This window comes from Octopus bimaculoides, chromosome 16, assembly GCF_046866305.1.
Source record: "Octopus bimaculoides isolate indiv1 chromosome 16, ASM4686630v1, whole genome shotgun sequence".
Lineage (NCBI taxonomy): Eukaryota > Metazoa > Mollusca > Cephalopoda > Octopoda > Octopodidae > Octopus > Octopus bimaculoides.
In genome coordinates this window covers 31,093,158-31,120,675 of record NC_142943.1, presented here as the reverse complement: position 1 = coordinate 31,120,675, position 27,518 = coordinate 31,093,158, and the positions used below count along the sequence as shown (strand labels likewise).

Below are 27,518 nucleotides of genomic sequence, written 5' to 3'. Positions count from 1 at the left end.
AAGGATGAAAGTTGATCTGAGTGCAATTTGAACTAAAAACATTAAGAGTAGGAAGGAATACAATAAAGTATTTTTCCAATCCTCTAATGATTCTGTCAATCCATTGTCCTGCCATATATATTGTTATGGTGACAGTTTGTCAACCTTAAAAGTATATACACGGTGTCCCAAAAGTCTCTGATGGGTTTCAGTTTTCAATAACTTCCTTAACTTTACAAATAAATGCATGAAATTTTGATACAATATAAAGGACATAATGGAAATTAATATGCACAAGTTAAATTTTGCAATACCACTACATCACATATGACAAATGACATTGCCTAAATGGCAGCCATTTTCAGCTTTGCACATCCATGCTCTTTCCAAAACTTGCACCATAACGTCCTCAAGAGTTTCAGACACCACTTCTCTGATTTCTCTGTTGATGTTCTCCTTCAGTTGCACCAGGGTCTCTGGTTTGTTGACGTAAACCCTCTCTTTCAGGTATCCCCACAAGAAAAATTCCAGACTAGTCAAGTCTGGGGAATGTGAAGGCTGTTCAAAGAAGACCTCACACATGGTTCCAGCAAGATGGGGCAACTGCTCATATCACATAACTGGTACATACATAGACATACTAGACACACAATAGAATACCGCTCCTACATCTGAGATAGTACTGTTACACATATGCACATATATTCTAGTTTCAACCAATAATGGAAAACAGCTGCTATATTTGGGATGGGTTTTACCACACACACACACACATACACATAAATACGTCTTAGAGGCCCTCCCAGTACAGTACTGATTCCACACACTAAATATTGCTACTACTCCCACACACATATCCAAGATCAACAATACAGTACTGCTCCCTCAGACATACTGTCTCCTCTCTCTGCTTTCTCTACTGCTACTACAGTAGCCTCTGTTCCTCTAAGCTAGCAGGTCTTGAGTCATTTTCACTCAGGTTCTCCTGATTCATTCACCTCTTCTCTTCTCCTCGCCCATATAGTGTCCTCCACCAACCCAAATCCTCTACTAACCTCTACATCCAGTCCTCCCTCCCTGAGTATATATGCTCACATTGACCTTATTGTTCTTTGAGGGTTTGTGAAGGCTATGGGCACAGACCACCCACCAAAAAAAGATTATAAAAGAAAATGGTGTATATATATAACAAGTGTATATAGTATGACGTGTATGTTGATTACTGTATGTATATCTTGTATTCTGGTATGTAAGCTGTGCATATTACAGTATTTTGCACTGAATAGTCTATAGTATATGAGCAGGTGTGTGTATATCGTTGTATAGCATGCCTGGTGTGCAGATTACTGTATATGCGGTGCATAGAGTTTAAAGTGTAACAGCAGGTGTATGTTGCTATTGTATCTCTTGGTATGGCAGGACTGTTGGAGTAATAGGATGCTTTATGGTATTTATGCGTTGTAAGTTCAAATCATGCCTGTTCTGCCAAGAACTGCGATCAACAGGCACTATGATATAAAAGGTGCGTGTATATATTAATGTGTGTAGGGCGGTATGGTGTTGGTAGTACATCATACCACTCTACGCTACAGTAACTGGTTTGTACATGACAATGTTATTAGTATACCAAGGGTGTGTATATTTTTGTATGCACTGGTATATAGTATGTCTAGTGTGTGTATTTATGTAGTATGTCTGGCACGTATGTTTATAGTATACCAAGTGCGTGCATATTATTGTTTGTAGAAGTACGGTGCTGTGTTGTCTTAAGGCATGGGCACACTTGAGGAGGCCAAAGGGGCCTCACGGGTCTGAGATCCCAGTTCTGATCTATGTATTACTGTGGTCTGGTGTCAATAAATATATACTGTGGGGCCAAGTGTATTGATTTGCTCGGGAGCCTATAACGCTGGTAAGACGGCCCTGGTACTCTTTACTCTTTTATTTGTTTCAGTCATTTGACTGCGGCCATGCTGGAGCACCGCCTTTAGTCGAGCAAATCGACCCCGGGACTTAGTCTTTGTAAGCCTAGTACTTATTCTATCGGTCTCTTTTGCTGAACCGCTAAGTGACGGGGACATAAACACACCAGCATCGGTTGTCAAGCGATGTTGGGGGGGGGGGACAAACACAGACACACAAACATATACAACACAAATATATATATATATATATATATATATATATTACGGAGATGCACTTGCATAGCAAGTGACCTGATCTGAGATCGTGTGCTGGAACGAAAACAATTGCAGCGTGGAAGGTGTTTATAAGCCATTTAAAATAACACAAAATCCGTTAGATTCACTTCAACATTTAAATTTAATTTGTCATTTTATATATATATATATATATATATATATATATATATATATATATATATACATACATGCGACGGGCTTCTTTCAGTTTCCGTCTACCAAATCCACTCACAAGGCTTTGGTCGGCCCGAGGCTATAGTAGCCCAAGATGCCACGCAGTGGGACTGAACCCGGAACCATGTGGTTGGTAAGCAATCTACTTACCACACAGCCACTCCTGCGCTGTCTTCTGAGATTAGTATTACTCTACATTGTGCTGTAACGAGGTGTATAGTACAACAGGTGTGTGTATGATATTTTTCAACAACATAAATAAAATAAATAAATAGAGTAGATGTGTATATCATTGTATGTCGTTGTACAATGTCTATAGTATGTCAGGAATGTACGTGACTCTAATTGTGGTATGCGTGTGTGCATGATGAATGTGAGTGTATATGTATACAAGCAGATTTGCTGTATGGTGTGTACGTATATAGATAGAAAGATAGGTAGTACAACAGCTGTTGTATGAATAATATGTCAGGCATATATAAGATGGTGTATAGAAGTAATATAGAATGGTATGTAAAGAGGGCGTATATTATTGCATAATGAATGAAATATGATGAAACACGTATGTAAGTTATATTTACGAGACAATTATGTACGAGAATGTCAAGTCCATTTAGAACGATATAGCATGTATGTATGCATGCATGTATGTATGTATGTATGTATAGATATATGGATAGATAGATGGATAGATAGATAGATAGATAGATAGATAGATAGATAAAGAGAGAGGTATAATGTGCGTATGTTTGTATATATTACGCATCGTACGATACAGTATGGCTATAGTTATGAACACAACTTACCTGATCGCGTATCAAAAGTAACCACAAAGATGGTAACAATCTTGTCAGCTGCCAATGACGATGGCAGTGGACTCCTATTGGCGCTGATTCTATTGTCGTTGCCATTGACATAGCCTAAATTACCACTTTCATATAAATATCTAATCTTATCACGAGGATCATCAATAGCATATGTCCCTGCACCCTTCAATAATGGTGTTTTATCCTCATCTTCAGCCATTTCTTGGCAGTCAGACGATCGAGTACTGCTTCGCTCTGACGATAACGTAAGCGGCCTCCTTTTCAATAACAACCTCCCGCCACCACCACCACTACACCTTTGATCATCTCCCTTACTCTCTACTGCTACTCCACCTTCCCCATCCATCTTCTCCTTCGTCTATCATCTCTCTTTCTCTCTCTCCTTCTGGTAATGCAGAGCTATGGGTAGGGAGATATGCTGAAGAGGAAGTTGCACAGAGAAATAGAGAGAATGAGAGAGAAAAAAAAGGGAGAGAGAGAGAAAGAAAGAAAGAGGAGGGAAGTTATACACACGTATTCATGCAACAAGTTAAGGGTTTATGTATTGAAATAGTTGTGGATTATTTAAAGAAATTACGAATTAATTACACAAAATTAATTTATTTGCTTAAGAGAAAATCTAATTTTTGTAGGCAATGAGCCAGGTGCAGATGTTCTAATCTTATTGCATCTCATCAGCATAGCAATTAATTATAATTATTCTCATTGTTAGAGACGCTATTACTGTCCAAAATTCTCTGAATACCCTTTTCCATATGTAAAAACATTTGTTGATTAATCTTAATCAAAGCTGGCATCAGAAGACTATACTATACTGGAAAGACCTGTAGCAAGACTAATTTCATAATTGCATGTTTAGACTTAAGTAATCCAAAAATGGTTCTACACCTAAGTCTCTAATGATTGGACATGCAACCAGTCATATGATGTTGAAATACTTGGTTGAGTTCAGCATTTGGATTGGTCTAGCTTTACGTGGGGATACAGAGCTCGTATCCAATCGCATTGTGGTAAATTCTAGATACCAGCCTGAACCTCGTTTTGTCAAAAGACAGCAAGATGTTTCTCATTTTAATGGAGAGGAGAGAGTTGTTTTCAGAGAGGCTATGTCATATTATTTTTGTTCCTGTTGAAGCACATGTAACCAAGTTCAACTGAGTTGAAAAGCCAACTATGTATGATTTTCTACAGACAGCATTCTCCATGATGTATTAATCTGGTTTGTTGTATAATTTTATTTAGCGGAAGACTAAAGTGTCGCTGTTAATTGATGTTCCTGGAGCCCCTTTTTACCTATAAATAGCATGCTTTATCCACGCCAGTTTGTCACGATTTCAGACCTCTCTGAGGTCTGGTCGTTGACCACCCAGCAACAGTTTCCAGCAACGACATCAACACCACCGTTCAACTATTTACTACAGTCTCATCGCCAGCGCCAACACGATGCCACTACTTACACAAGCCAGTAACCGCGGTTCCTCTCAACACTGTTTGTGTGGATTGTTTCCACCATGAAAATAACAGCCAGAACAACCTGCGAGAATCTTCTGTATTCAAGTAACCGGTCGCAGCATCGTAGCCTCAACTTCTTCTCACGACATGTGACACTTCAACTTTGCTATTCGGCCACAATCTCTTATGTACAGACATTCTATCTACTGTGTAACTCAACTATGAATTGGTACTTTCTTATTTTTGTGTTCAGGACACTTATTGTCCAGGTTACAGACTCTTTTTCATGCTCTGTATTTCTCATTCACACACATACACATATTTATGTATACACACTCTTGTTCACACAATGGCCTGTCATATATAGTGTTATTATTATTATGCCACATTTACGCAGACACAGTTGACTACTCTAAATAAACTTACTCTTCTATATATATCTTTAACGGTTGTGTCACTCTCTTTCCTTGCATTTCACATGTGAGTTCCCTTATGTTATATTATATATTTTGTGTCGACCGTGCGACGCGTTAAAAGGAGCCTGTTCCATTCGTCACCATCTCCTTGGTTCACACGGTCGTTTTCTACAGATTTATATAACAAGCCATGTGCCTCCAAACAAGCTTTCAAGCTCAGAGCATACTGTTAGATCTATTTAAAAACCAGGATGCTAATCTATGAGAAAACATGAGAAAAAATGGGAAGGAAAATACAAAGAAAGTTGATGCTAAAAGTGGTATGGGAAGAAAGAAAACAAAAGTAAGAAAACCAAGATTGTCTTGCTTGTCTGAAGAAATCATAATTAATGCATCTGGTGCAGATTAATATAAAAGAGAGGAGGCCAAAGTCTGGAACAGGTGGTGTCCTCTAGTTCAAGAAAAGAAACTTGTCTATGCGCTTGCATTTGCTAAAAATTTTGGATCTGGAATTAAGTAGTTTGGTGGACTTCTTGGATCTAAAAAGGATGTGCGATCTTTCAGCTATGTATAACTTGCATCTCTTTGATACATTTATATATGGCATAGATTTCTCCACAAGTGTCCCCTTGATTCTATGTGCAAATGTATGTGTGTCTTTGTGTTTGTTTGTCCCCCACCATCACTTGAGAACTAGTGTTGGTTTGTTTACATCCTCTGTTACTTAACAGTTCAGCAAAAGTGATTGGTAGAATGAATGCCAGGCTCTCAAAAACTAGATACTGGGTTGATTTGTTTGACTGACCCCTTCAAGGTGAGCCACAGCATAGCAACAGGCCATTGACTGGAACAAGTAAAAAGTAAAGGATATATATATATACACAATGTAATATATAATATGTGTGTGTATATGTATGTGCTAGGTGAGTGCTGCACACACCTACCAAAGATATATAAAAATGTCATAAAGAGCAGTAAAGTGACAAATTCCACTGTGCCAGCAAATAGTTGGTAAATTGCTGGGGCAAACAATCATTTTACTTTATCAGAAATCATCAGCTTGTTATGTAGAACATTTATCTGAATCAGTGATATTTGTTTAATCTTCAATCAATGTTCTATTCATTGATCTGTAAGCAACAGTTTTTCATATCTTCACAAGTTAGAAATTAGTGTAGTAGACAATTAACAAACGAGACTACCGCTCTCAGTGAGACAAATATCACAGCTTTCAGTTGAAAGTGTGTCCTGCAAAGAGACCCAAGAGTTCACTATCTTTGAATATTTCAAATGGCTTGCCAGCTCCTGTCAAACCACTTAACCCACGCCAACATGGAATATGGATGTTAAATGATTATGATAGCATATGTAAATATGTAAAGGAACAAGAATGGAACAGCTCAAATGGAATATGAAGACATGGTAACAAATATACACATACTCCACACACAAACACAATGTAATATGTTTCCTGCAAATTTGAACTATATATATATGTAGATATATCACAGTATTGTCCAGACCATCAGATGCTGTGATATACAGCTGGACACAATGCATTTCCAATTCTGTTTTGATTGTGCCGTTACCATTCTTTTCCATCATGACCCAAATTACTTGGCTAAATCATCTTCCCTTCATCATGGAGGCCTTATGAGTGGCCTTTTCCAATCTCTTAGGTACCACTCAGCAACTGCACAGATCCACTTGTTATCTGTGAACCTAGTGAAATGTCTAACCTGATGGAACTTGTATTTTTGGTACTCTGCAATCACATCGTTCACTCTACCCCATTCTTGAATTATATCTTTTTTAATGTGCTTTTGTAATGATATTCCTAACATGGCTCTTTCCATGGCCTTTTGTGTCATAGAAAATCAATATTCTATCCTCTACATGGTAGCCTGTGTCTCACTTGCATACAAGAGTGCATGTAGGACAGAGCTATTGAAGAGTCTGGCATGTATGGCATTAAATAACTTTGTTTAGAGCACATCCTTCATTGAGTTAAATGATTTCCATCCTACCCTTATTCTTTTTGAGATTTCAGCATCCGTATATTGGTGCATATTCACTGATGTTACTTCTTTACCCCCTTGATTTCATTATTTCCCACCTCTATTTGGCTTTGTGCTACATGTTCCACATATATTTTGTTTTCTTATGGTTCATTTTAAGCCCCACTGCTAAGCACTGAGTATTCAGCTCTGTCAGCATGTTCTGTTGTTTCAGTGATGAGTACAGTGTCATCAGTGAATTGGAGGTGCAGTGGTTGCTTGCCTCGACCAGCACACAGTGGCTGCTACAACGGCTCGTACATGTCGGTCTCAGTCAATATTTGCACCACGACCAATGCAAATATTAGACTGAGACTGATGCATATGGGCCATCGCAGCAGTCACTGTGCTCCATGCAAGGGTCAAGGCGTGTGGTAGCTTCACGCCCTTTGATTTCACAGATATTGTTTTGAGCTGAGTGGGGTGGTGGTGCTAGATTCCCTTGTTTGAAAATATAAGGACACAGATCGTGTCGTATAGCCAGCTGGAGATGATGTCTCTTGGGGCTAAATTACAGTAACATTCTTTCTAAGCCAGGACTGCCATGTTATGTTGGCAGACAATCTTTACTCCAAAGTACTGTTGCTGAATATCTCATGTTGTGAGATTTACAAATAGTAATTTTCTAATAAAATATATGGTTGATAAAATAACTTTAGGATATTTTTTTTTTCACTGAATTTTATTCAAGTTTAAACTTTATTAAATAATTTCCAATTTTTTTTTCCTCCTGAATAGTCATTTTCAAAAATTTCAATTGATAAAACCATATCAGTTTATTCAAATTGAAATTCCCAAACCCGAAATAAAAAATAAAATGTAAATAATAAAAATGAAAAAATATAAAAAAAACTTGAATGAAAAGTCCTCATCTGTATTTTTAATATAGCAAAAAGCAATGTGGGAAAAAAATAACACACACACACACACACATACACACAAAACTTAACAACAATGGACGATATCATTTCTTTTCCTTTCAGACAATAAAAATAACAAATTTTACTCATCACATAAAAAGTAGCTTTCCACATTAAAAAAATAAACCCCAAGAAAACCATATTATCACAAAATGTTTTAGCTAAATGGGATAAGCTTAGAGACAGAATTATTAAACAAAATAAATTTTTATATATATATATTATTATTATTAATAATAATAATAATGATAATAATAATAATAATAATAAAAAATAACAATACTAATCATTACTAGATTTTTTTACAGAATTTTTTTTTCCATTTCATTTTTTTTTACAAAGGAGAAAAACGAAATAAAAAAAAAGTTTAATGAGAAGTAATGAGAAATAACGAGCTGTAATGATGAAAATCATGTAAATATTTGAAGCACACACAAAAATGATGTGTATTTTTTTTGTTCCTTTTTGTTTTCTGTGAAACAAACAATGACACTGAGGTATAGATATACAGATGTATATGTATGCATGTATATTTATATGTGTGTATGTGTATGTATATATGTGTATGTATATATATGTGTGTGTTGTTTGTATGTGTGAGTATGATTATGTTGTGTTTGTAAGTATACATGTATGAGAAACAGATATTGATGTTGATGGTGATAATGAAGTTGATGTTATGCTGTGAATTATCCATCATCCAATAAGGATAAAGTTGCCCTTCAAGAGAAAAATAAGAATAAGAAGATGCACAGATATCAAAATAAAATGGAACAAACTTCCACCAAGTCATGGTCAGTAGATCAATTTTATTTTGATTTACTGCAGACTGGATGTTTCACCAAAGGAGACCTGAAGATGATGAAGTTAACACAAAGAAAATCAGCAGGATTTTTTTTAAGGGAGAGGTAGTTATATAGACACACACACATATATATATATATATATATATATATATATATATATATATATATATAATAATATTAGGGACAAAATCCAAATTACAGGTAAAAACTCAATTAAAATCAATTTATAAAAAATTAAAATTAAATTGAGCTTTATAGATAAAATATATATAAAATATATAGTTTTAGGGAAAATAACCAAGTTTCAAGAACTCATCGATGAAAATCCACTATCACATATAGAAAAATTAATATTTAAAAGCACAATAAATGAGTATAATATAAAGTAAAGTAAGATATCATAAGATAAATATAATATATTATATTATATTTATCTTATGATATTTACTTTACTTTATATTATACTCATTTATTGTGCTTTTAAATATTAATTTTTCTATATGTGATAGTGGATTTTCATCGATGAGTTCTTGAAACTTGGTTATTTTCCCTATATATATATAGATATATATATATATATATATATATATATATATATATATATATATGTATGTATATATATATGTATGTATGTATGTATGTAAGTATGTTTGATTATGGCTGTATTTATGTATGTATATATGTATAAATTAATGTATGTATATTTGCTATTATCAATGGTTCTCAATCTTATACAGCTTTGCACCCCCCTTTCACCCAATACTTTTTTTTTTTATATAAATGTCCCCTTTCCACCATTATCATCATCCTCATCATTTAATGTCCATGCTTTATGCTGGCATGAGTTGGAGAGTTTGACAAAATCTAAGGGTTCCGAAGACTGCTTTATGCTCCATCTGCTTTGTCATAGTTTCCACAGCTCGATGCTCTTCTTGAGGGCAACCACATTACGGAATGCACTGGGTGCCTTTTTTGTGATGGTACCAGTACTAGTGAGGTCACCATGCAACCTGCAAGACTAAGAGACCCTTTGAGTGAGAGAAGCTGCTGTAGAAAGGGAGGTAGCTTTATGCAATGAGATGATGGGGTGGAGCTAGAGTATGAGAAAAGGGCCAGAATAAAACAGTTTCTTGCTGGAGAGGAACTACACAACTACTCCCACTATAGAAGAGAGATGGGAGTGACTAGAATGGAGCTGAAAATAGATAAAATAGTGGTGACAAGGTGTAACACATGTCATATAGCACCTAATATGCATGTAACATGTCTCATATAGCACTTAATATGAATGTCATACATCTTATGTAGCACTTAATATATGTCACATGTTTTATGTAGCACTCAGTATATATATATTACATGTCTAATGTAGCACTCAATTGTGTAAATCATGTCTCATGTAATATTTAATGTGTCACATGACTCATGTAGCACTTAATATATCTGTCACAAGTAGAATGCACCATTTAATATATATGTATGTTATGTCTCATGCAATAGTTAATAAATGTGTGTGGCATATCTCATGTAGCATTTTATGTGTGCCACATCTTTTATGTACCACTCAATAGCACTTAACTATGTGAGTCATATGTTTTATATAGCACTTAGCATATGAAAAATCACATCTTATGTAGCATTTAATATGTGTTGTGTTGTGCGTGCGTGTGTATGTGTATGGGTCACATGTGGTATATGACACTTAATGTGAGTGTGTTTTATGAACCACTATATATTTGTGTTTGTGTCACATGTTTGATGTAGCACTTAATAAATATGTATGTGTGAGTGTGTGTGTAAATGTTTATGTGAGTGTGTGTGTGAGAGAGCATGCGTCGTTAGTAAAATGAAAATACTTAATGTATGAATGATCTCGAGTAGGATTAGGCTGCAAAGGGGTCAGACGCGAAAGGTTGCTTTCCCTGTAAGAAATATGCAATGTTCAACAGCTTTTCAGTGGATGTCAAAACACTGTCAGATTTTTGGAAATACGTAGTGTTCCCTTGAGAGACTATGATAAACTGGAATCGGATCAACGTGAGAATCCAAGCGAGGGAGAAGAGATCCATGGTGGAGAGGGTCAAGATCCAGATGTTGCTCCGTATCAATATGACAACCGTTTCAAGAACGGTGAAGTCTTTGTAAACATTAACACAATAGAGCAATGCAGTGAGGAGGAAGAAACTCAGACTGGCTGCACAGCAAATAAGGAACCACACAAACAATGTGTGGTTATTCTTCGCAACACACTTCAGCAGAAAGAGGCAATGATGGTCCATATTTTGGAAGCATGTCACACAGAGGCGGCAATGTTTCACTCGAGGACTTCGCACAATCTAGAAAATGAAAGAAAATTATTAAAATTAAAATATCTATTAGACAAGCATTGTATAATGAAAATTCTATATTATTATTATCATTACTATTATTATTTTTTACTTTTAACCTGCATGTTTGTTACAGCCATTTGCTAAGACACACCCAGCATCCTGGGGCGAATAAAGGATAAGAGATGTTACAGTATGACTGAAAGTTCGGGGAGGGGAAGTAGCAAAATATCTTCATTTAATACAACACAGACATTTGAATGGATAGGGTTTTTCTAAGGATGTGGGCAGTACTTGTCAGTACAATCCTTTGGTTTTATCTGAGACATGGTTACCCTGGGATATTATCTAGATGTTTCTGACATCCCTTTTTATCATACCTCTTTTTAAGATGCCACAGATTTTGTATTTCAATTTCTGGGTCCTTATATAAACACAAGTTTATGAGTGGTTTTCATGCTTTAAGAATGGTCACTTGTCACTTGAGGACCATGGACCTCCTGAATGAATGAAAATTCATGAACTGAACTTGGACAACTGTCACCGAATGACTGACGAACTTGCTGATATGATTGGTGTGTCCTGGAGCTCCTGCCAGCAAACTTTGAATGAAGAATTGTGAATGAAAAGAGTTGCAGCAAAGTTTTCTACCTCTCTTGCTCACAGAAGATCAAAAACAGTCACGACTAAATGCGTATCGTGGACTGAAAGAACAGTTTGAAATTGATCCAGGCCTTTTTTGAAGGTCATCACTGGTGATGAAAGCTAGAACTATGGTATTTGCAGATGTAGAAGAGGTGAAGAGAAAAAATGACAGAGGTGTTAAAAGGTATCACTTGGCAAGAGTTCCAAGACTGCTTCAAACAGTGGAAAACACACCTGGACCGATGCATTGCTTCAAATGGAGAATACTTTGAAGGTGATAAAAGTGTAAACATGTAAATCTAAGTGAATAAAATAATATTGCAAAATTCCAGTTTCTTTTGAGTATCCCCTCATATATACGAAAGTGTGTGTATGTGTGTATCAAATAATTTTTACAATGTAAATAGTGAAAAAAAAAACAAAACAAAACAAACTTTATATACACTTTAAATTAGTATAAAAATCAAAGATATACTTGACTTACTTCACACTCTTCACAAAATATTTCGACTTTCAATGGTGGGACACACAGATCTTTTAGTGTATAAGGGCAATTAGTGCCATCTTTAGACAGGGAGTACCGGATTGTACCTGAAGAATAAATAATAAAATGATGGATACCAGAAAATTTGAAAAAAAATTGAAAAATACCAGGACCTGGTCAGAGAGATTGTGGAACACAAATGTGATAATAGTTCCTGTGGTAATTGGAGCATTTGGCACAACACTCAAACTGATACCTAAGGGACTAAAGGATATTGGAATTGAGGCATGCACTATCAACCTGCAGAAAAGTGCAATCTTGTATTCTGCAAGAATTCTAAGAAAGATTCTTGAGATTTGAGGATACTTGTTGTCATCAAACCACCAAACCTCAAGATAGCATCCTTCCTAAAAAAAAATTTACAACAACAACAGCAACAACAATGATGGATTCTCCCAATCGAAGATGACATAAGAATGTTCAGCTTTTGTTGAACGACCTGTACAAATGATTTGTTTATAGTGATTAAATGCAGGTGCATAATATTTTCTACAACAGGTACAAGGTCTGAAATTTTGTGGGAGGGAGCTAATCAATTACATCAACCCTGATGTATTTATTATATCAACCCTGAAAAGATGAAAGGCAAAGTCATCTTTGGCATTTGAACTCAGAATATAGAGACAAAGTAGCGGTGGCAGTGATGGTGACAATGATTTCAAATTCTGGCACAAGGCTAGCAATTTTGGAGGAGAGGGTACATCAATTACATCAACCCCAGTGCTCAACTGGTACTTATTTTATTGACTTCAAAAGGATGAAAGGCAAAGTCAACATTAATGGTATTTGAACTCAGACCATAAAGATAGATGAAATACATTCTAATCACGTGTCCAGAGTACTGGAGCTATGACCTCTCAATGTAGAGTGGTGGCTCAACCTGGAGAGACTCCCTGATCTCTGAGCTATACATTCTGTCAACGAACCCCATTTCAGTTGCTGGCATTCATAACTGTACTCTTTTAGTCATTACCCAACGTTTGTGACCATATGTGAGGGTAGGCATAAAATTATTTCTATCAATATGTGATGATAACCACCATATCACATGACCAGAATCTGGATCTCGTAATGACAATCATGAAATCATCTCTATTAATGTGTAATGCCAGCCATCACATCATCTGGATATGGATCCTGCAAAGACAAATTTATAATATTTGCTTTGAATACAAGAAATGTAATATACCTACCAGGATCAGTCCTCAGCATTTTCCAGTATAAATACAATAAAAGTGTCGTCAAAAATGGGGAAAGACAATGCAAAAATATATAATCTCTGGTATCTGAAAGTTAAATTAAGGAATAGTAGGATATCTAAGTCAATGTCATCACAAAACATGTATTCATGATTGTAAATTAAGATGGGAATAATGCTAGCATCAGTGGACATGGTTGTTGATGTTGTTTAACCTCAGGTCATGCCTTGTTGAGCAGAAGTGACCATTCTGTAATTTAATGTGCTTGTTCTGTTTTTAATGGCAAAAGAGGGTAAGCTGAAAAAGATTTGGCTGCTTTTTCTAGCAGGTCAAGTGACGCTTCTCCCATAAGTTCATGAATCAATGTGATGGTGCAAGCAACAGACTATTATATGTCTTTGTTCTTCCTTTTCTGTGATTACATGGGTTAGATGAAATTTGTTGAGGCAAATTTTCTATGGCCAGATGCCCTATTGGTCACCAACCCTCACTTATTTCCAAGCAAAGTAATATTTTCCCATGGCTCAACATGTTTTACACAGAAGACTGGAAACGAACAACACTGCTTGTATGACAGTGATGCTTGTTTACAACAATAACCTGCTGTCATGACATGGGTACACACTCATAAATACATAGATAGATAAACAGATAGACAGACAGACTGATAGATAGATAGGTAGATAGATACACACACACATATATAACGGGCTCCTTTTTGTTTCCATCAACCAAAACTACACAAAGCTTTGGTCAGTCTAGGGCTATAGAAGAGAAGTGGCCAAAGTGCCATGCATTGGGACTGAACCCAAGACCACATGGTTGGGAAGCAAACTTCTTAACTACACAGCCACACAAGATTTGATTGCTATTTGTAGCAGGTCAATCTACTCAAGTAGCAATGAGGCAATACAAACTGTGGACTCATGGAACATTTGAGCTATAATATCAGCTATATGTGTATATATATATATATATATACATACACACACACACACATACATGCATACATCATCATCATCATCATCATTTAAGGTCCATTTCCCATGCTGGCATGGGTTGGATGGTTTGACTACAGCTGGCAAGTTAGAAAGCTGCACCAACTTCTAGTCAGATTTGGCTTATATATAAATGAGTAGTATAAGGTGTGGATTCAGAAAATTGTGTGGCTATCACAGAAAGTTCTTATGGATTCGGCTAACAGACTACATAATAATCAATTACAAAAGAGTGTAATGTAGTGTCCATATAATGGAAAATCTAGATGTTCTAGTGATTTGATGAACTAGCTTTCTTTATTTACATTAATTTGTGAATACATAATTGTATTGTATAATGTTGAGCATACATACTGATTTCAAATTTTGGCACAAGGCCAGCAATTTTGGTGAAGTGGGTAAGTTAATTACATTGACCCCAAAAGAATGAAAGGCAAAGTCAACCTTGGTGGTCATGCTGGGCATATATATCAACCCAAACAAGAACGCATAATTTCTGCCATACTGAAATTAATAATACATGAATAAGGTTGTGAAACAACCATGATCCTATGAAAGGCAGGTGGTTAAATATATATATATGTTCTTCTCTCATTATCACCTGACTTAATGGTTTTACACACACACATGCATCAACTTTAGTGTCCTTTGGAATTGAGTTCAAATCATGATTTTGTGTTTTTATTTTTTTTTATACTGATTTGACAAAGGAAATACTATTGGTTGTTACTGTTTAGCTCTGAATAAGCCCTGAACTGAGAAAACATGTGATGAAACATATCCCAATCATTCCATCTTATTTCCAACATAGTGTTCTTCAGATTACATCTGCCAATATGTTCTTTCTGTTCTTAAAACCTCAGGAGCTCTTTCAAGCCAAAGAAAATGACAACTATTGCAAGAAATATCAGCCAAATCTCCATTAAATCTCATCTTACCAATAAAAACAAAGGAAAAAAAACCTTTGGATAAATGTAGTCCTGGATATACTAAGATGAAATTATCATGGCTAAACGACTCTGATCACAGGTCTGCTTGATGAGGGTTGACCTGGAGTTAAACAAATACAACAGGATTTATTGTTGTTGTTTAGTACTAATCAATTTTGATCAAGCAGATCTATGCTTTACGTCATTCCAACTTCGACCATCCTGCTTTTAAAGGGGTATGTATTTTTTCTGTGTATGTGATGATGTTTTAGCAATGCTGTTTTGGCATCATTGATTCAACACTAACTTATTTGGACGTTTTAATGACCCTCTTGCTTTTCCCCCCACCTCTATCTCTCTCTCTCTTTATGTGAGTATATCAATTTGATTCAAATATCTATGTGACACAAAATTTTGGTCATTGCTTCCCCAGCCACAAAGATTATTGCACGCCCCTGATTTATCCTGGCTTTGATTTAATTTAATCCATGAACTCCTACTCAGATGATAATTTAATTGACTTATAAATTCATTGTGGAATAGTTTTATTATAACCACCTTAGTAATTTGCTTAGGAAAGGCCTTATGAATTTTCTCTTATATATTAAAGTACCCCACTTTTAAGGTTTAAGTTTAATTATCTAAACTTTTTCCTTTATATTGTTCTAAAATTATTTTCTAAATTTTTTAATGCATTTGTGTGTGTGTGCACGCATGCATCAAAAAATATTGTTGCCAAAAAAGGTTGAATGTCTAACCAGCCATGCAAAATTCTGGGCATCCAAACAGCTATCCCATTTGACTTATTCCAACATTTTCTCAAGTGCCCATTCCTTATTTAAATTTATAGGATGAGATTTGGGGAAATTTGGCTGCTATTTCTAACAGATTGAGTGGCCCCTTTAAAGGCACAACTAAGAATGAATATGAGAAACAGAGAGCAAAGCAAACATGGGAGATAATTGTGGTACCAAAAAAGGATACTTGGTAATAAAATCAAAAAGTAGGTAAATATTGAATAAAGGAGACCAGCTGAAAACATCCCAGCATAAACAGGGTTCGGCCATCTGAGAAAACAAATGGACAAAATAATATTAACCATTTTGTTATTACTATATTTCTGTGGAAATATACTGTGTTAATTTCGATTAATTTTAAAAATAAAGTCTAATTTACTAAAATAGATGTCATAATGTTGCTGGTGTTTTGAACATAAATTAGCTTGAAATTTTGATGGAAAGTTATAATTTAGATAATTTTAAAACAAGGACCAAAACTGGTCACAGGTAGGCAAGTATCAAAAAGGTTAAAGAACAAAAAAAAAAAAAACACATTGAAATAAGTACTGACAAAGTGATAACACACTCACACACACAAACACATCACCACCACCACTCTCCCCCTCCTTTTAATGTCCACTTCCCCATGCTCCCATGGGTCAGATGAAATTTGATGAAGCAGATTTTCTATGACCAGATGCCCTTCCTGCCACACCGTTACCTGTTTCCAAGCAAGGTAATATTTCCCCAAGGTCAAACATGTTTTTCACAGAAGTTTGCAAAGGCACAACTCTGCTTGAATGGCAATGGTACTCATTTACAACCAGCATGTGATGTCAAAACAAGAGTACAGACAAATACACACACACACAATGCCCATTTCTTCCTCTTCCAGTCCTTTCAGCATGTGGTGACCATTCAATTTAGGCACACTTATTCTTTTCTCTTTATTTTTCTCTCCCCTCATCTACCCTTTCTGTACAAGAGCACAGGCTCAAAACATTAAACACTTCTTCCAATTTTTCTGAGCATTAATCATAATACACCCAGTTTGTTTTGTTTTTTTACACCTCTGCCAGCTCATTGCCTTAACCCTTTAGCATTCAAATTAAATTGCATTACAATTCTTATTTATTGACTCTGTTTTGAATTAATCAGCCATAATCTTGAACCTTTGAGATTTTGATGATGTGATTGTATATTTTTTTAATGACATTCATTGTACCACAGGTGTGAGAGACCCAATCTAGTTGGTTTGAACATAAAACAGGTAGAATATTTTGGCTGGTTTAAATACTAAAGGGTTAAATATGAGACATGATATCGACTTACTTGCATACATGATTCATTCTGTGTGAATGTTTCCTGAGAAGAAATAGAAAGTAGAGGAGAGCAAAGATGGCAACAGCGCCTTGGTACTGGTCTCCTGTCATATGTGCAATAACAAGCATACTGGTATAGACAAGGCAGGGCTGTAGTAGTTGAAGCCACCAGATAAACAATGGACTTGGAGGTTTCTGGTTACTTTTTTTTGAAGACATATATGACAGGAGAGACACCAGCTGTTTATGGCTGCAAATGGAGAAAGAATGGAGATCGTTAAATTTATTTAATGATTGAGAAAGAGAGAGAGAGAGAACTGACAAATATCATCATCATCATTTAATGTCTGTTTTCCATGGGTTGGATGGCTTGACAGGAACTAGCAAGGCCAGGGGCTGCACCAGGTTCCATAATCTGTTTTGGCCTGGTTTCTACAACTGGATTCCCTTCCTAATGCCAATCACTCCTCAGAATGTACTGGGTGCTTTTTACACAGCACCATCATCAGTGCTTTATACATGGTACCAGCACTACCGCTTTTTATGTAGCACCTTAGTTTTAGGATCTCAATTCAATTGACAAACATCCAGTTACATAAATGTCTACTGACTTGTGTTGCAGATGAGGAGTATTATGATGAAGTATTTGATATGGAAAGACACATAGTATAAGGTAGTGCTAGATGCATTGGCTGAGAAACTAAGACAAGATGGTCATAGGTGGAATGCCTTTGATAAAAAGGCTGCTTCATTAAAACTAAACAACAAAAAAGAAAAATTATGCTTACTCGCTCTTCTTTTTTGGATTTTCAAGAACCAGGTCTAGTGGCGTCATATTCTGTTTGTTTTTCATGTGTAACAGACTACAATCCCCAACATTCAACAAAATCCAAGAGATATGGCTAAAACCTTCCTTTGCAGTTAGGTGTAGCACTGTATTTCCATCGACATCTTTCTGGAAAACATCAGAACGCTGTGGACAAACAAACAAGTCATTTAATAAAATGTCAAATACATTTATTATAAAGATAAAAATGGAATATATTACATATAGTTCAAGTGATAATATATATGCAGGCGTGGTTGTGTGGTAAGAAGCTTGCTTCCCAACCACATGGTTCTGGGTTCAGTCCTGCTGCATGGCACCTTGGGCAAGTGTTTTCTACTATAGCCTTGGGCCAACCAAAGCCTTGTGAGTGGATTTGGTAGTCAGAAACTGAAAGAAGCCCAGCGTGTGTGTGTGTGTGTATATATATATATATATATATATATATATATATATATATATATATATTTATGTGTGTGTGTCATTCTGTCTGTGTTTGTCCTTCCTGCTATCGCTTGACAACCGATGTTGGTGTGTTTATGTCCCCAAAATTTAGTGGTTCAGCAAAAGAGACTGACAACATCCAGATAAACCAATATCAGTAACTTTGGCCTGTGTATTTATACCTTGCATCCAGTATGGGGGGATGTAAGGTAGATAACTCTACTTACTCCAACTAAAAATACAAACTGTCTCCCAACACGAGCCACCTTGTTGTCACTTGCCCTACAAGAAATAACAGCCAAATCCATCTCAAATCACAATGTAGAGTCTTACAAGAGATACATCCAATAATGCAATCCCAGGTATATTATTGTTAAAAGAAAGAAAGGATTGTCAAAACTGTAATATCTTGGATTACAGGTTTGCTTGAACAGCGCTGACCTAGAGGCAGTGGTTTTGTCTGTAGCTTTTGCAAGTTGTTCAAGATGTGTGAGATTGGTGTGATTAATCTAATTAAATAGTTGAAAGTCAACAGCTGTATGTAAAACATAAATGAGAAAGGACAGGGCGTAGTGAGGCTAAACAACAATGGCAACAGCTATTATTTTTTTTTTTGTGGTTTCTATTTTGAAAAAAAAAAAAAAATCACTACAAATAGCAGGAATTAATATAAAATAGCAATTCCTTATATGAGAATTGCTATTTGGCCATAAATTTGGAATGATGGAGATGGGCAGCTATATCACACCAGTGCTTAACACGCACTTACTTTATCAACTAAGTAAGGACGGAAGATAAAGTTGGCCTTGCAGAGATTTTGACTCAGTATGTAAATGCAAATAAATACTGTAAAGCATTATTTTTACTATCATTCCACAGATTCGGCAATTCTACTGTCCTTAAAATGGTAAAAAACAAACAATATATATATATATATATATATATATATATATATATATATATATATATATATATATATATATATATATATATATAAAGAAAGCATTAGAAAAACCTGATTTTTGGTGAGATATTTCAAAGCTTCTAAGTGACCCATTTGGCAGACAATATGGAGTGGAGTCTGGAGGTTGTTGTCCATTGCTTGAAGACTCAAATTATGGACACTGTTGAGGTAATGGAGAACACACCTACAAGAGACAGTAAAGAAAACACAGTAACAACAAGGTCAGCTCAATAAAGGTTAACACAGGGCTAAACAACATTATATTTGATCTGTAAGCACCTATCCAACTGCTAAACTAAAGAAATATATGTATGCATGAATAGATGGATGGATGGGTGGAATAAAAAAGATATATATATGTCCTGTTGTATTGCACATATAGCCTGCTTTTTAGAAAAGATACACTGCATCCTTGAATGTAATAAGAAAACACTAGACTGTCAACAACCCAGTCTACTGAGCTGTATGTAGGTACTATATGTGACATATTTCACTGTCAGGACCTGTCCCTTCTACAAGAAGTGGAAGAGTATATGCTCCAGCGTAATCAGTCAGTGCTCAGAACAAGGCATGATAGTCAAGCAATAGCAGATAATGGACATGATATACATGTTAGTCACCTCTGCCTGACCTTTCAGGGATAGCTTTCTCTCAGCCCATTTCTAGGTGAAAGTAGTCACCCTGCTCATTACCTCATCCCAGTTTTTGTCCATCTGGAGGTTGAGCCTGAACCAGACCCTGATCAATTTAACTGGTCTGTCTGTCCAGCATCCAACAATGCAGTCAGATGGCATGCACTTGCTTCTCCAGGTGCAGAGCCGCAAGCCCACTGATTTTCCCTGGTTAATCTTTGCTCCTGAAATCACCTCATAGTCTCTGAGAGTGGGGTCGGTCATCAGCACATGCTGACATGCATCTCCCACATCTTAGGTCACATGGGATACCTCTCAATGCCTCCAGTTTGTGTAGTAGTGGCTCAAGAGTCAGTACATACAAGAGAGATGAGAGGGGACAACCTTGTTGGACCGAGCACATAGTGTTGAACGGTTCTGAGAGGTAACTGTTCACTCTGGCCACTGAACAGATGTCGATGTGCATTGCAGTGATCCAGCCCTTCAATACAGGCCCAAAACTAGCTATCTTGAGGTATAGATGGTTGACCCTATCGAAAGCTTTAGACAGATCTAAATTGATCAGGACCCCACCCATGCCAGGTTCTTTAGCCACTTTCTCAATGATGTATTGCATGAGGTAGGATGGATCTTTTCATGATGACGTATGTCTGTGCCTCCCCTACCAGATCCCCGACAACAAGCGCCAACCTTGTAGCTAACACGTTCGCCAAAATTTTGAACCCTGCATTCAGCAGTTGTCAATACAATCCCCTTTGTTTGGGTCTTTCCTCAGCAACACCACTGCTCCTCGGTTCACAAAACTAGGAATTCTCTCATTCTGTTGCTGGTTACAGTAAACGTTTGCTAAGAGGTTGCTGAACAAGTCTGGCATGTAAATGTAAAGCTCGTAGGGCAGACCATCCAAACCAGGCAATTTACCCCTCAATGGTTTCAAATTTTAGCAGAAGGCCAGCAATTTCAGGGAGAGGATAAGTCAATTTCATCAACCCCAGTGTTCAACTGGTACTTATTTTACCAAGCGGATGAAAGGTGGAATTTGAACTTAGAATGATAATAATCCTTTCTACTAAAGGCACAAGGCCTGAAATGTTGGGGGAGGAGACTAGTCGATTACATCAACACCAGTGGCACTTAATTCATTTACTCCAAAAGGATGAAATGCAAAGTCGACCTTGGTGGAATTTGAACTCAGAATAATAATAATAATAATCATAATACAGTATTATAAGTGCAGTAAAAAACAAAAATGTCATACGCACACACTTCCACTTTGTGCAGCATGGTGCACAACTGAACGTCCTTGCTTGTCTGTCAGCTGGATGTCTGCATTATGTTGTAACATTAGGTGTACATTGGACGCAATTCCACGACGGCACACATAGTGCAGAGGTGTTTCATCAAAGTCATTGCACATGTTTGGGTCAGCACCTGCCTCCAAAAGTAGGTAGATTATAGTCCAGTCACCTCCAAGAGATGCCTTGTGCAACGGTGTCTGAGAATGCCAACCTGGAAACAGAACAAAAAGTGAAAATTTAAATCATTGTTTAAATAAATAAATTATGATGAATACATGCCCATTGCTAAGGGGGTGCACTAGAAAGTACTGCTCCCTCAGTATTCAGTGGTGCACCCTTAGATTTACAGTAATACACTTATTATGAAATTCCGCTTGAGTATTACGATAAATTAGTGTTCCACCCAGAATATTTTGAAGCACCCCCAGGTACCAGAATCTAGCAATGGGCCTAGATGAATAAAGATTTTGTAATTTCAGTTCTAGTTTCTTCTTTCACTAGTTTCAGTAATAGTAGGACACTTCCACAAAGAGTTCCGTCAATCATATAAATCCTAATTTCAGTTTAGTAGTTATTTTATCACCTGTTATTCTTTGAACTGCAAAGGTGCAGTATACAACATATGTGCAGACATAGACACACAAACATTCTACAAGGGCGTTTAGCCTCTTTCTATTTATCATAGACTCTCAGGCCATAACAGAGGAGTTTAAGGCTGGTTTCTCATGGAAACAACAACATATTGATGACTTCATTCTTAAAGCTGAGTTTATAGGAGCTATTAGAGAAGAAATTCCAGATATAGAAGCAAAACTGGTAAGAGTTAGCAATGAGAAGGACATACAATGGTAAAAATATAACCCCAATAATATGCATACATACAATGTACACTAGCACGGGAAAACATACAAAACAAATGAATGAAAGTTACCACTGCATAACAAAATTTTTATTTCTTTGTGTTTGTCAGTAAGTGTTATTTCCTATTTGCTTCTATCTAGAAATCAAAGGAAAAGACTACTTTGCTTTTGTGACCTGAACATAAATGTTTTGTAACTGACCTATTTTTCATTACATTTCAAACAGATTCAATACTGAGTTGCTGAAACAGAAATATCATTATAGCAAATATTCTGCTCAATACCACAGATTTGCTTGTCTCTTGCTTGACCATAACCACTTGAGCATGTCCTTTAGTGGCTGAAAATATGTGCATCTTTGATGATGAGCAGGAGCAGTAGGGGAGCATCACAGCCATGTGTTGAGAGGGATTCTTTGGGGTTTGAATGAATGTAACAAGTAAAGATTGAAGGAAATCTTAGCCATTCTTTGTACTTTCTAAGGATAAGCAAATAGGAAATAACAGTTGCTACCCAAGGACAAAAATTGTGTTGCACAGAGTACTGAATGAGGTAAATTCACATGTATCTTCATGGTGTGGAGTATCTGAACTTCATTCTTTCCATTTTATTTCTCTTACATTTGATAATGAAGAAGTCATATTGAATTTTTACCTCTTCATAAAGTACTTTAAAAAGAATATTTCATACACACTTACATATGTAGACTTTGTAGCCTACTTTAACATCATAACTCCCTTTAGTAGAAGTAGGGCCATTCAGGCCCCTTCTTCTCACCAGTCATGGAAGCTCTTTAAAAAAAAGAGCCATAAGTGCAGCTCTTCCTTCTCTGACTTCATTAATATAATGATTAAGACAAAGATGGTTTGGTTTAATCCTTCCTTTATCAAGAATTTGCTGCTAGAAGTGTTTAAGTGTACTCCTACTAAGTCAACTCCCAGCATGAACGTGCAGATGCAGTCATCCCTAGCAGGGGTGTACGAGTGTGGTTACCTTAAGCTGACCATTTGCAGGAGAGTTCAAGAGCAACAAGTGAGTTGACCCCTAGCAGAACAGTAGAAGAGTGACCACTCTAAGTTGCCACTTGTGGGAGAGTGCAAGAGTGACCACTCAAAGTTACCACAAGAGAGTACAAGAGTGACCACTCTAAGTTGCCTCTAGTGGGAGAGTACAAGAATGGTCACTCTAAGTTGCCTCTAGTGAGAGAGTACAAGAGTGACCACTCTATGTTGCCACTTGTGGGAGAGTACAAGAGTGACCACTCAAAGTTACAAGAGAGTACAAGAGTGACCACTCTAAGTTGCCTCTTGTGGGAGAGTACAAGAGTGGTCACTCCAAGATGATCACTACGAAGATAGTAGAAGAGTGGTCACTCCATTCAACCAGGAGAATGCAATAGTGCACCCCTCCCACCTATCAAGCTTACCAGTAGCAGGAAAGTAGGATGTTTTAATAGAACCATAACCATGGTGACCAGATAATGCTGTTGGTTACATCTCTAAACTCATCAAACTCAGTTAATGAGTAGAAGTGTGAGTAGAAGTTGCTTACTTCCTCCAGTTTTCCCTTTGCTTTGGTTCATGTCATATGAACCATCTACAGAAAAATAAATAAATAATCTCCACTGCTAAATAATAGCAGTCTGTCCACTTTAGTGTCCATTCTTCTATCTATTCCGGAAATTAATCAATAATTTCATTATCTCAGGGGAAATCAAGGAAAAGATCATAAAGTATTTATATGACCTTTTAATATTTGGACAACATATGAAAGTTTCTTTGTATTAGTTTACAACTTTCACTTACTGGACTCTGGCCATGCTGGAGCTTCCACCTTGTATTTATGTTGGCATTACCTTAGATGAGCTGAACCAGCTCCAACTTGTGAATCTACAGTATCGCAAACAAAAGCAAAAGCTGATAGTGTTTGGCAATCACAGACGTCCGATATGGATACCATCCACCAGTTGTGACTTCTTATGGTAGATACCATATTACCATATAAATAAAGACCAGATATTGATTTAAGGTCCCACTTGATCGTCTAAGGCAGCATTTTCCTGCCTTTGTATTCTTGGGGAACCCTTGAAATTCATTCCATGTCTCAGGGAACCCCCACACAAAAATTACTATATATCATTATTAATCTTTTTATTTACCTTTCATAAAAGTAAATTTCATAAGAGATTGATACTTTTGATATATTAACCCACATGAGACTACCAATGGATCTACAATATAAATTAGTCAAATTATCATTATTTCTGAGGGAACCCATAGTGACATCTTATAGAAAGTGGGTATCCCAGGGAAGGGACACTGATCTCAGGTCTAGTTAATTCCATTACATAAACTCCAGTAGTTTTGTTATAGCTGTTTAGTTTCAGCTACGTTTTAATTTTAGTGAGCCTTTGACTTAGTCACTTGATCTGCTTGATATAGAAGCCAGAGATCGTAGTGAGAGCTTGTGTATGTTTATGTGCATATATGTGTGCGTGAGTGCGTGCGTGTATATATATATGTTTATTTGTATATTTAATTATTCAAATGAAGATGTGAAGCGCCAAGCGCTATAACTCCTTTTTTTTTAAGGCCTCGGGACCTGGTCCGAATGTTTGCATTAACTATGTGTTCTCTACTCACGGAAAAATTATACGTTAATGTAGTTCGGGATAACCCAAGAGAAGACGAAATATGTAAAACTGGAGAGACCTTTCGCTATCGGTCTGCTTGAACAGAGATGGCCTGGGACCAAACAACAACAGAAACAATAATAATCTGACGGGTTGTTAGGCAGCAGAAAGGATGGGACACCAGAGTAACTTTCAAAGTCCTTAGAGTATTTACTTCGGACACTGTTCTGAATCCAGGATCCCAGAGGAGTCAACTTAACATTTTATTCCTCTTGGGTACGATAATAAATTTCCCTTAAAGAGTTCTGATACTAACATTAAGAAATTGGTAAAGCACTGAACTAAATTCTTTGTAAAATTTAGTTACCTTCATTTTGAGTTCAAATCACTCCGCGGTCGATATAAATACGAACAAGTCAAGTACAAGTATTGTGGTCGATTTAATCTATTATGTTCCCACCCCAGAATGAGTATTGAGCCTAAATCATAAATCATTAACATTGGCAATGTAGTGTTACAGAAAACTTGGTCTTTAGATTTGAATGAACAACATTCCAGGCAATAATAGCACTTATTTTCTTTTCGGGTTTTGATCTAGCTGCTTGCTGTTTGTTATGCTTCATAGTGCTTAATCAACAGATAAGAGGTGGGAAGGAAAAAGAAGTGAGATACTTGTGTGTGTGTGTGTGTGAGAGAGAGAGAGAGAGAGAGAGAGAGAGAGAGAGAGAGAGAGAGAGAGAGAGAGAGAGAGAGAGAGAGAGAGAGAGAGATGGACAGACGGGAAAAAGAAAGAGAATAATTAAAAAGAGAGACCATAACAATTAAAGAAAGGGAAAGACAAAGAGAGGGGGGAAAAGTAAGAGAGACGGGTGTACTAAGCAACTATGGAGAAAAAGAAGCAAAAAAATAATAAAGATCGATAAAAAGGAGAGAGAGAGAGAGAGAACTAGACTGATAAAGAAGGTTGAAATGAAGAGAAAGAGGAAGATACATTTATGTAGGAAAGGAGAGAAAGAGAGAAACATGGAGGGCGACTGCGAAAGTAAGAAAGTAAAACAGAGAAAGCTAAATGAGAGAAAAACAAAAAGAAAACAAGAGAAAGTAATTAATTAACTAAGAGAAAGACGACAAGAGAGAGAATGTGTGTGCGATAGACTAATTAACTAATGGGAAGACAAAATGAGAAAGTAAAAATGATGTTAAATGAAAACAAAGATAGCAAGGAAGTTAACGTATTTCTTTATATATGTCTGTTGAGAAAGAGAGAGTAAGAGAAAAGAGAGCGACGATAAAGAGAAAGAGAATGAGAAAAATAAGAGATAACAAGAAAAAGAAAGAGAGTAAAATAGGAGTAGAGAAGGATTAATGAGTGAGAGAGAAGAGAAAGGAAAACGAGAGAAAAAGACAATAAGAGGGTGAAGAAAGAGAGAGAGAAAAGGGAAATCTAGAAAATGAAGAGATGAAAGACAGAAAAGGAGAAGGAAGACTACGTGAGAGAAAGAGTAAAACAAAATAAAGATGAAAAGAGAAAAGTGGATAGAATGGTGGGGACGTCAAAATTTTTATAAAAGTCTTAGAAAATGAAAAATGGATAAGACAACTGACCTTTCTGATGGACTAATTGAGGGTTCTGTCGAACTATTTGATGTACAAGAGGGGCAGCACAAGTGTTGATTCCATGCATCAACATGGAATATTCTGCTGATGTATTGCCAACAGCATCCTTAGCATTGACTAATTCCTCGTGACGATCCATTCGGCTGGAAACTGTTGCCATTTCACCAGATTTCCTTCAGTTAACACTTGACTTTACAACTTCACGTAGCAATAAGCACCATTCTAGCTAGCTAACGTTGACATTTACAAAACATCTTGACATATATAGATATATCTTTATATGTTTTTCTTTTTTTTCCTTCTTGAAATAAGGAAACTTCTGAGATATGTGTGTGTATCTGCGTGTACGTATATTTATGTGTATGCGTGTATAAATATGTTTATGTATATATGTCTTTGTCTGCAGTCTACTCGCTCTTTTCGTCACGTTTTGTCTCGTCTCCTTATCTCTATATCTCTCTATTTAGATCTGTCACTCTGTTCTTCTGTCGTAAGATCAGCAGCTTTTAGTGCTGCGGCCTTTTACAAGTCGGAATTGAACCACTACTTCCAGCACGCTGCTCCGTCACATTAGAAGGAGAAAACGTCATAATTGTTTACAACACTTCAGCGCATTGGTCAGAAGTAACCAATCACAGGCCATGTTACAAAGTGAGTCTCTCCCAGTCTG

General features: G+C 36.4%; 2 protein-coding genes across 3 annotated transcripts in view; both read right to left on the bottom strand.

The window, feature by feature from the left end:
• LOC106878471 (DENN domain-containing protein 11) overlaps positions 1–3,501 on the bottom strand; it is a 28,342-nt gene extending 24,841 nt beyond the window's left edge. Inside the window, exon 1 of the mRNA XM_014927688.3 lies at positions 3,161–3,501. Coding sequence (XP_014783174.1) covers positions 3,161–3,380 — 220 coding nt within the window. The 5' untranslated portion in view covers positions 3,381–3,501. The remainder of the gene's footprint in view (positions 1–3,160) is intronic.
• Positions 3,502–9,732: 6,231 nt separating this feature from the next.
• LOC106878475 (palmitoyltransferase ZDHHC13) lies at positions 9,733–27,438 on the bottom strand. Of its 2 annotated transcripts, none has more exons than XM_014927692.3 (9): positions 26,837–27,438; positions 21,704–21,950; positions 19,861–19,993; positions 18,364–18,548; positions 17,586–17,825; positions 16,459–16,541; positions 13,542–13,634; positions 12,289–12,395; positions 9,733–11,168 (listed from the first exon to the last, which is right to left on the bottom strand). In XM_014927692.3, exons 1-9 carry the CDS (start codon positions 27,006–27,008, stop codon positions 10,716–10,718), a joined length of 1,713 nt encoding a protein of 570 aa, XP_014783178.1. In that variant the 5' UTR covers positions 27,009–27,438; the 3' UTR covers positions 9,733–10,715. The 2 variants fall into 2 exon arrangements, with proteins under 2 accessions (XP_014783178.1, XP_089220550.1); XM_089364424.1 differs by lacking the exon at positions 26,837–27,438 and adding an exon at positions 25,599–25,722.
• Between the last annotated feature and the right edge of the window lie 80 nt (positions 27,439–27,518).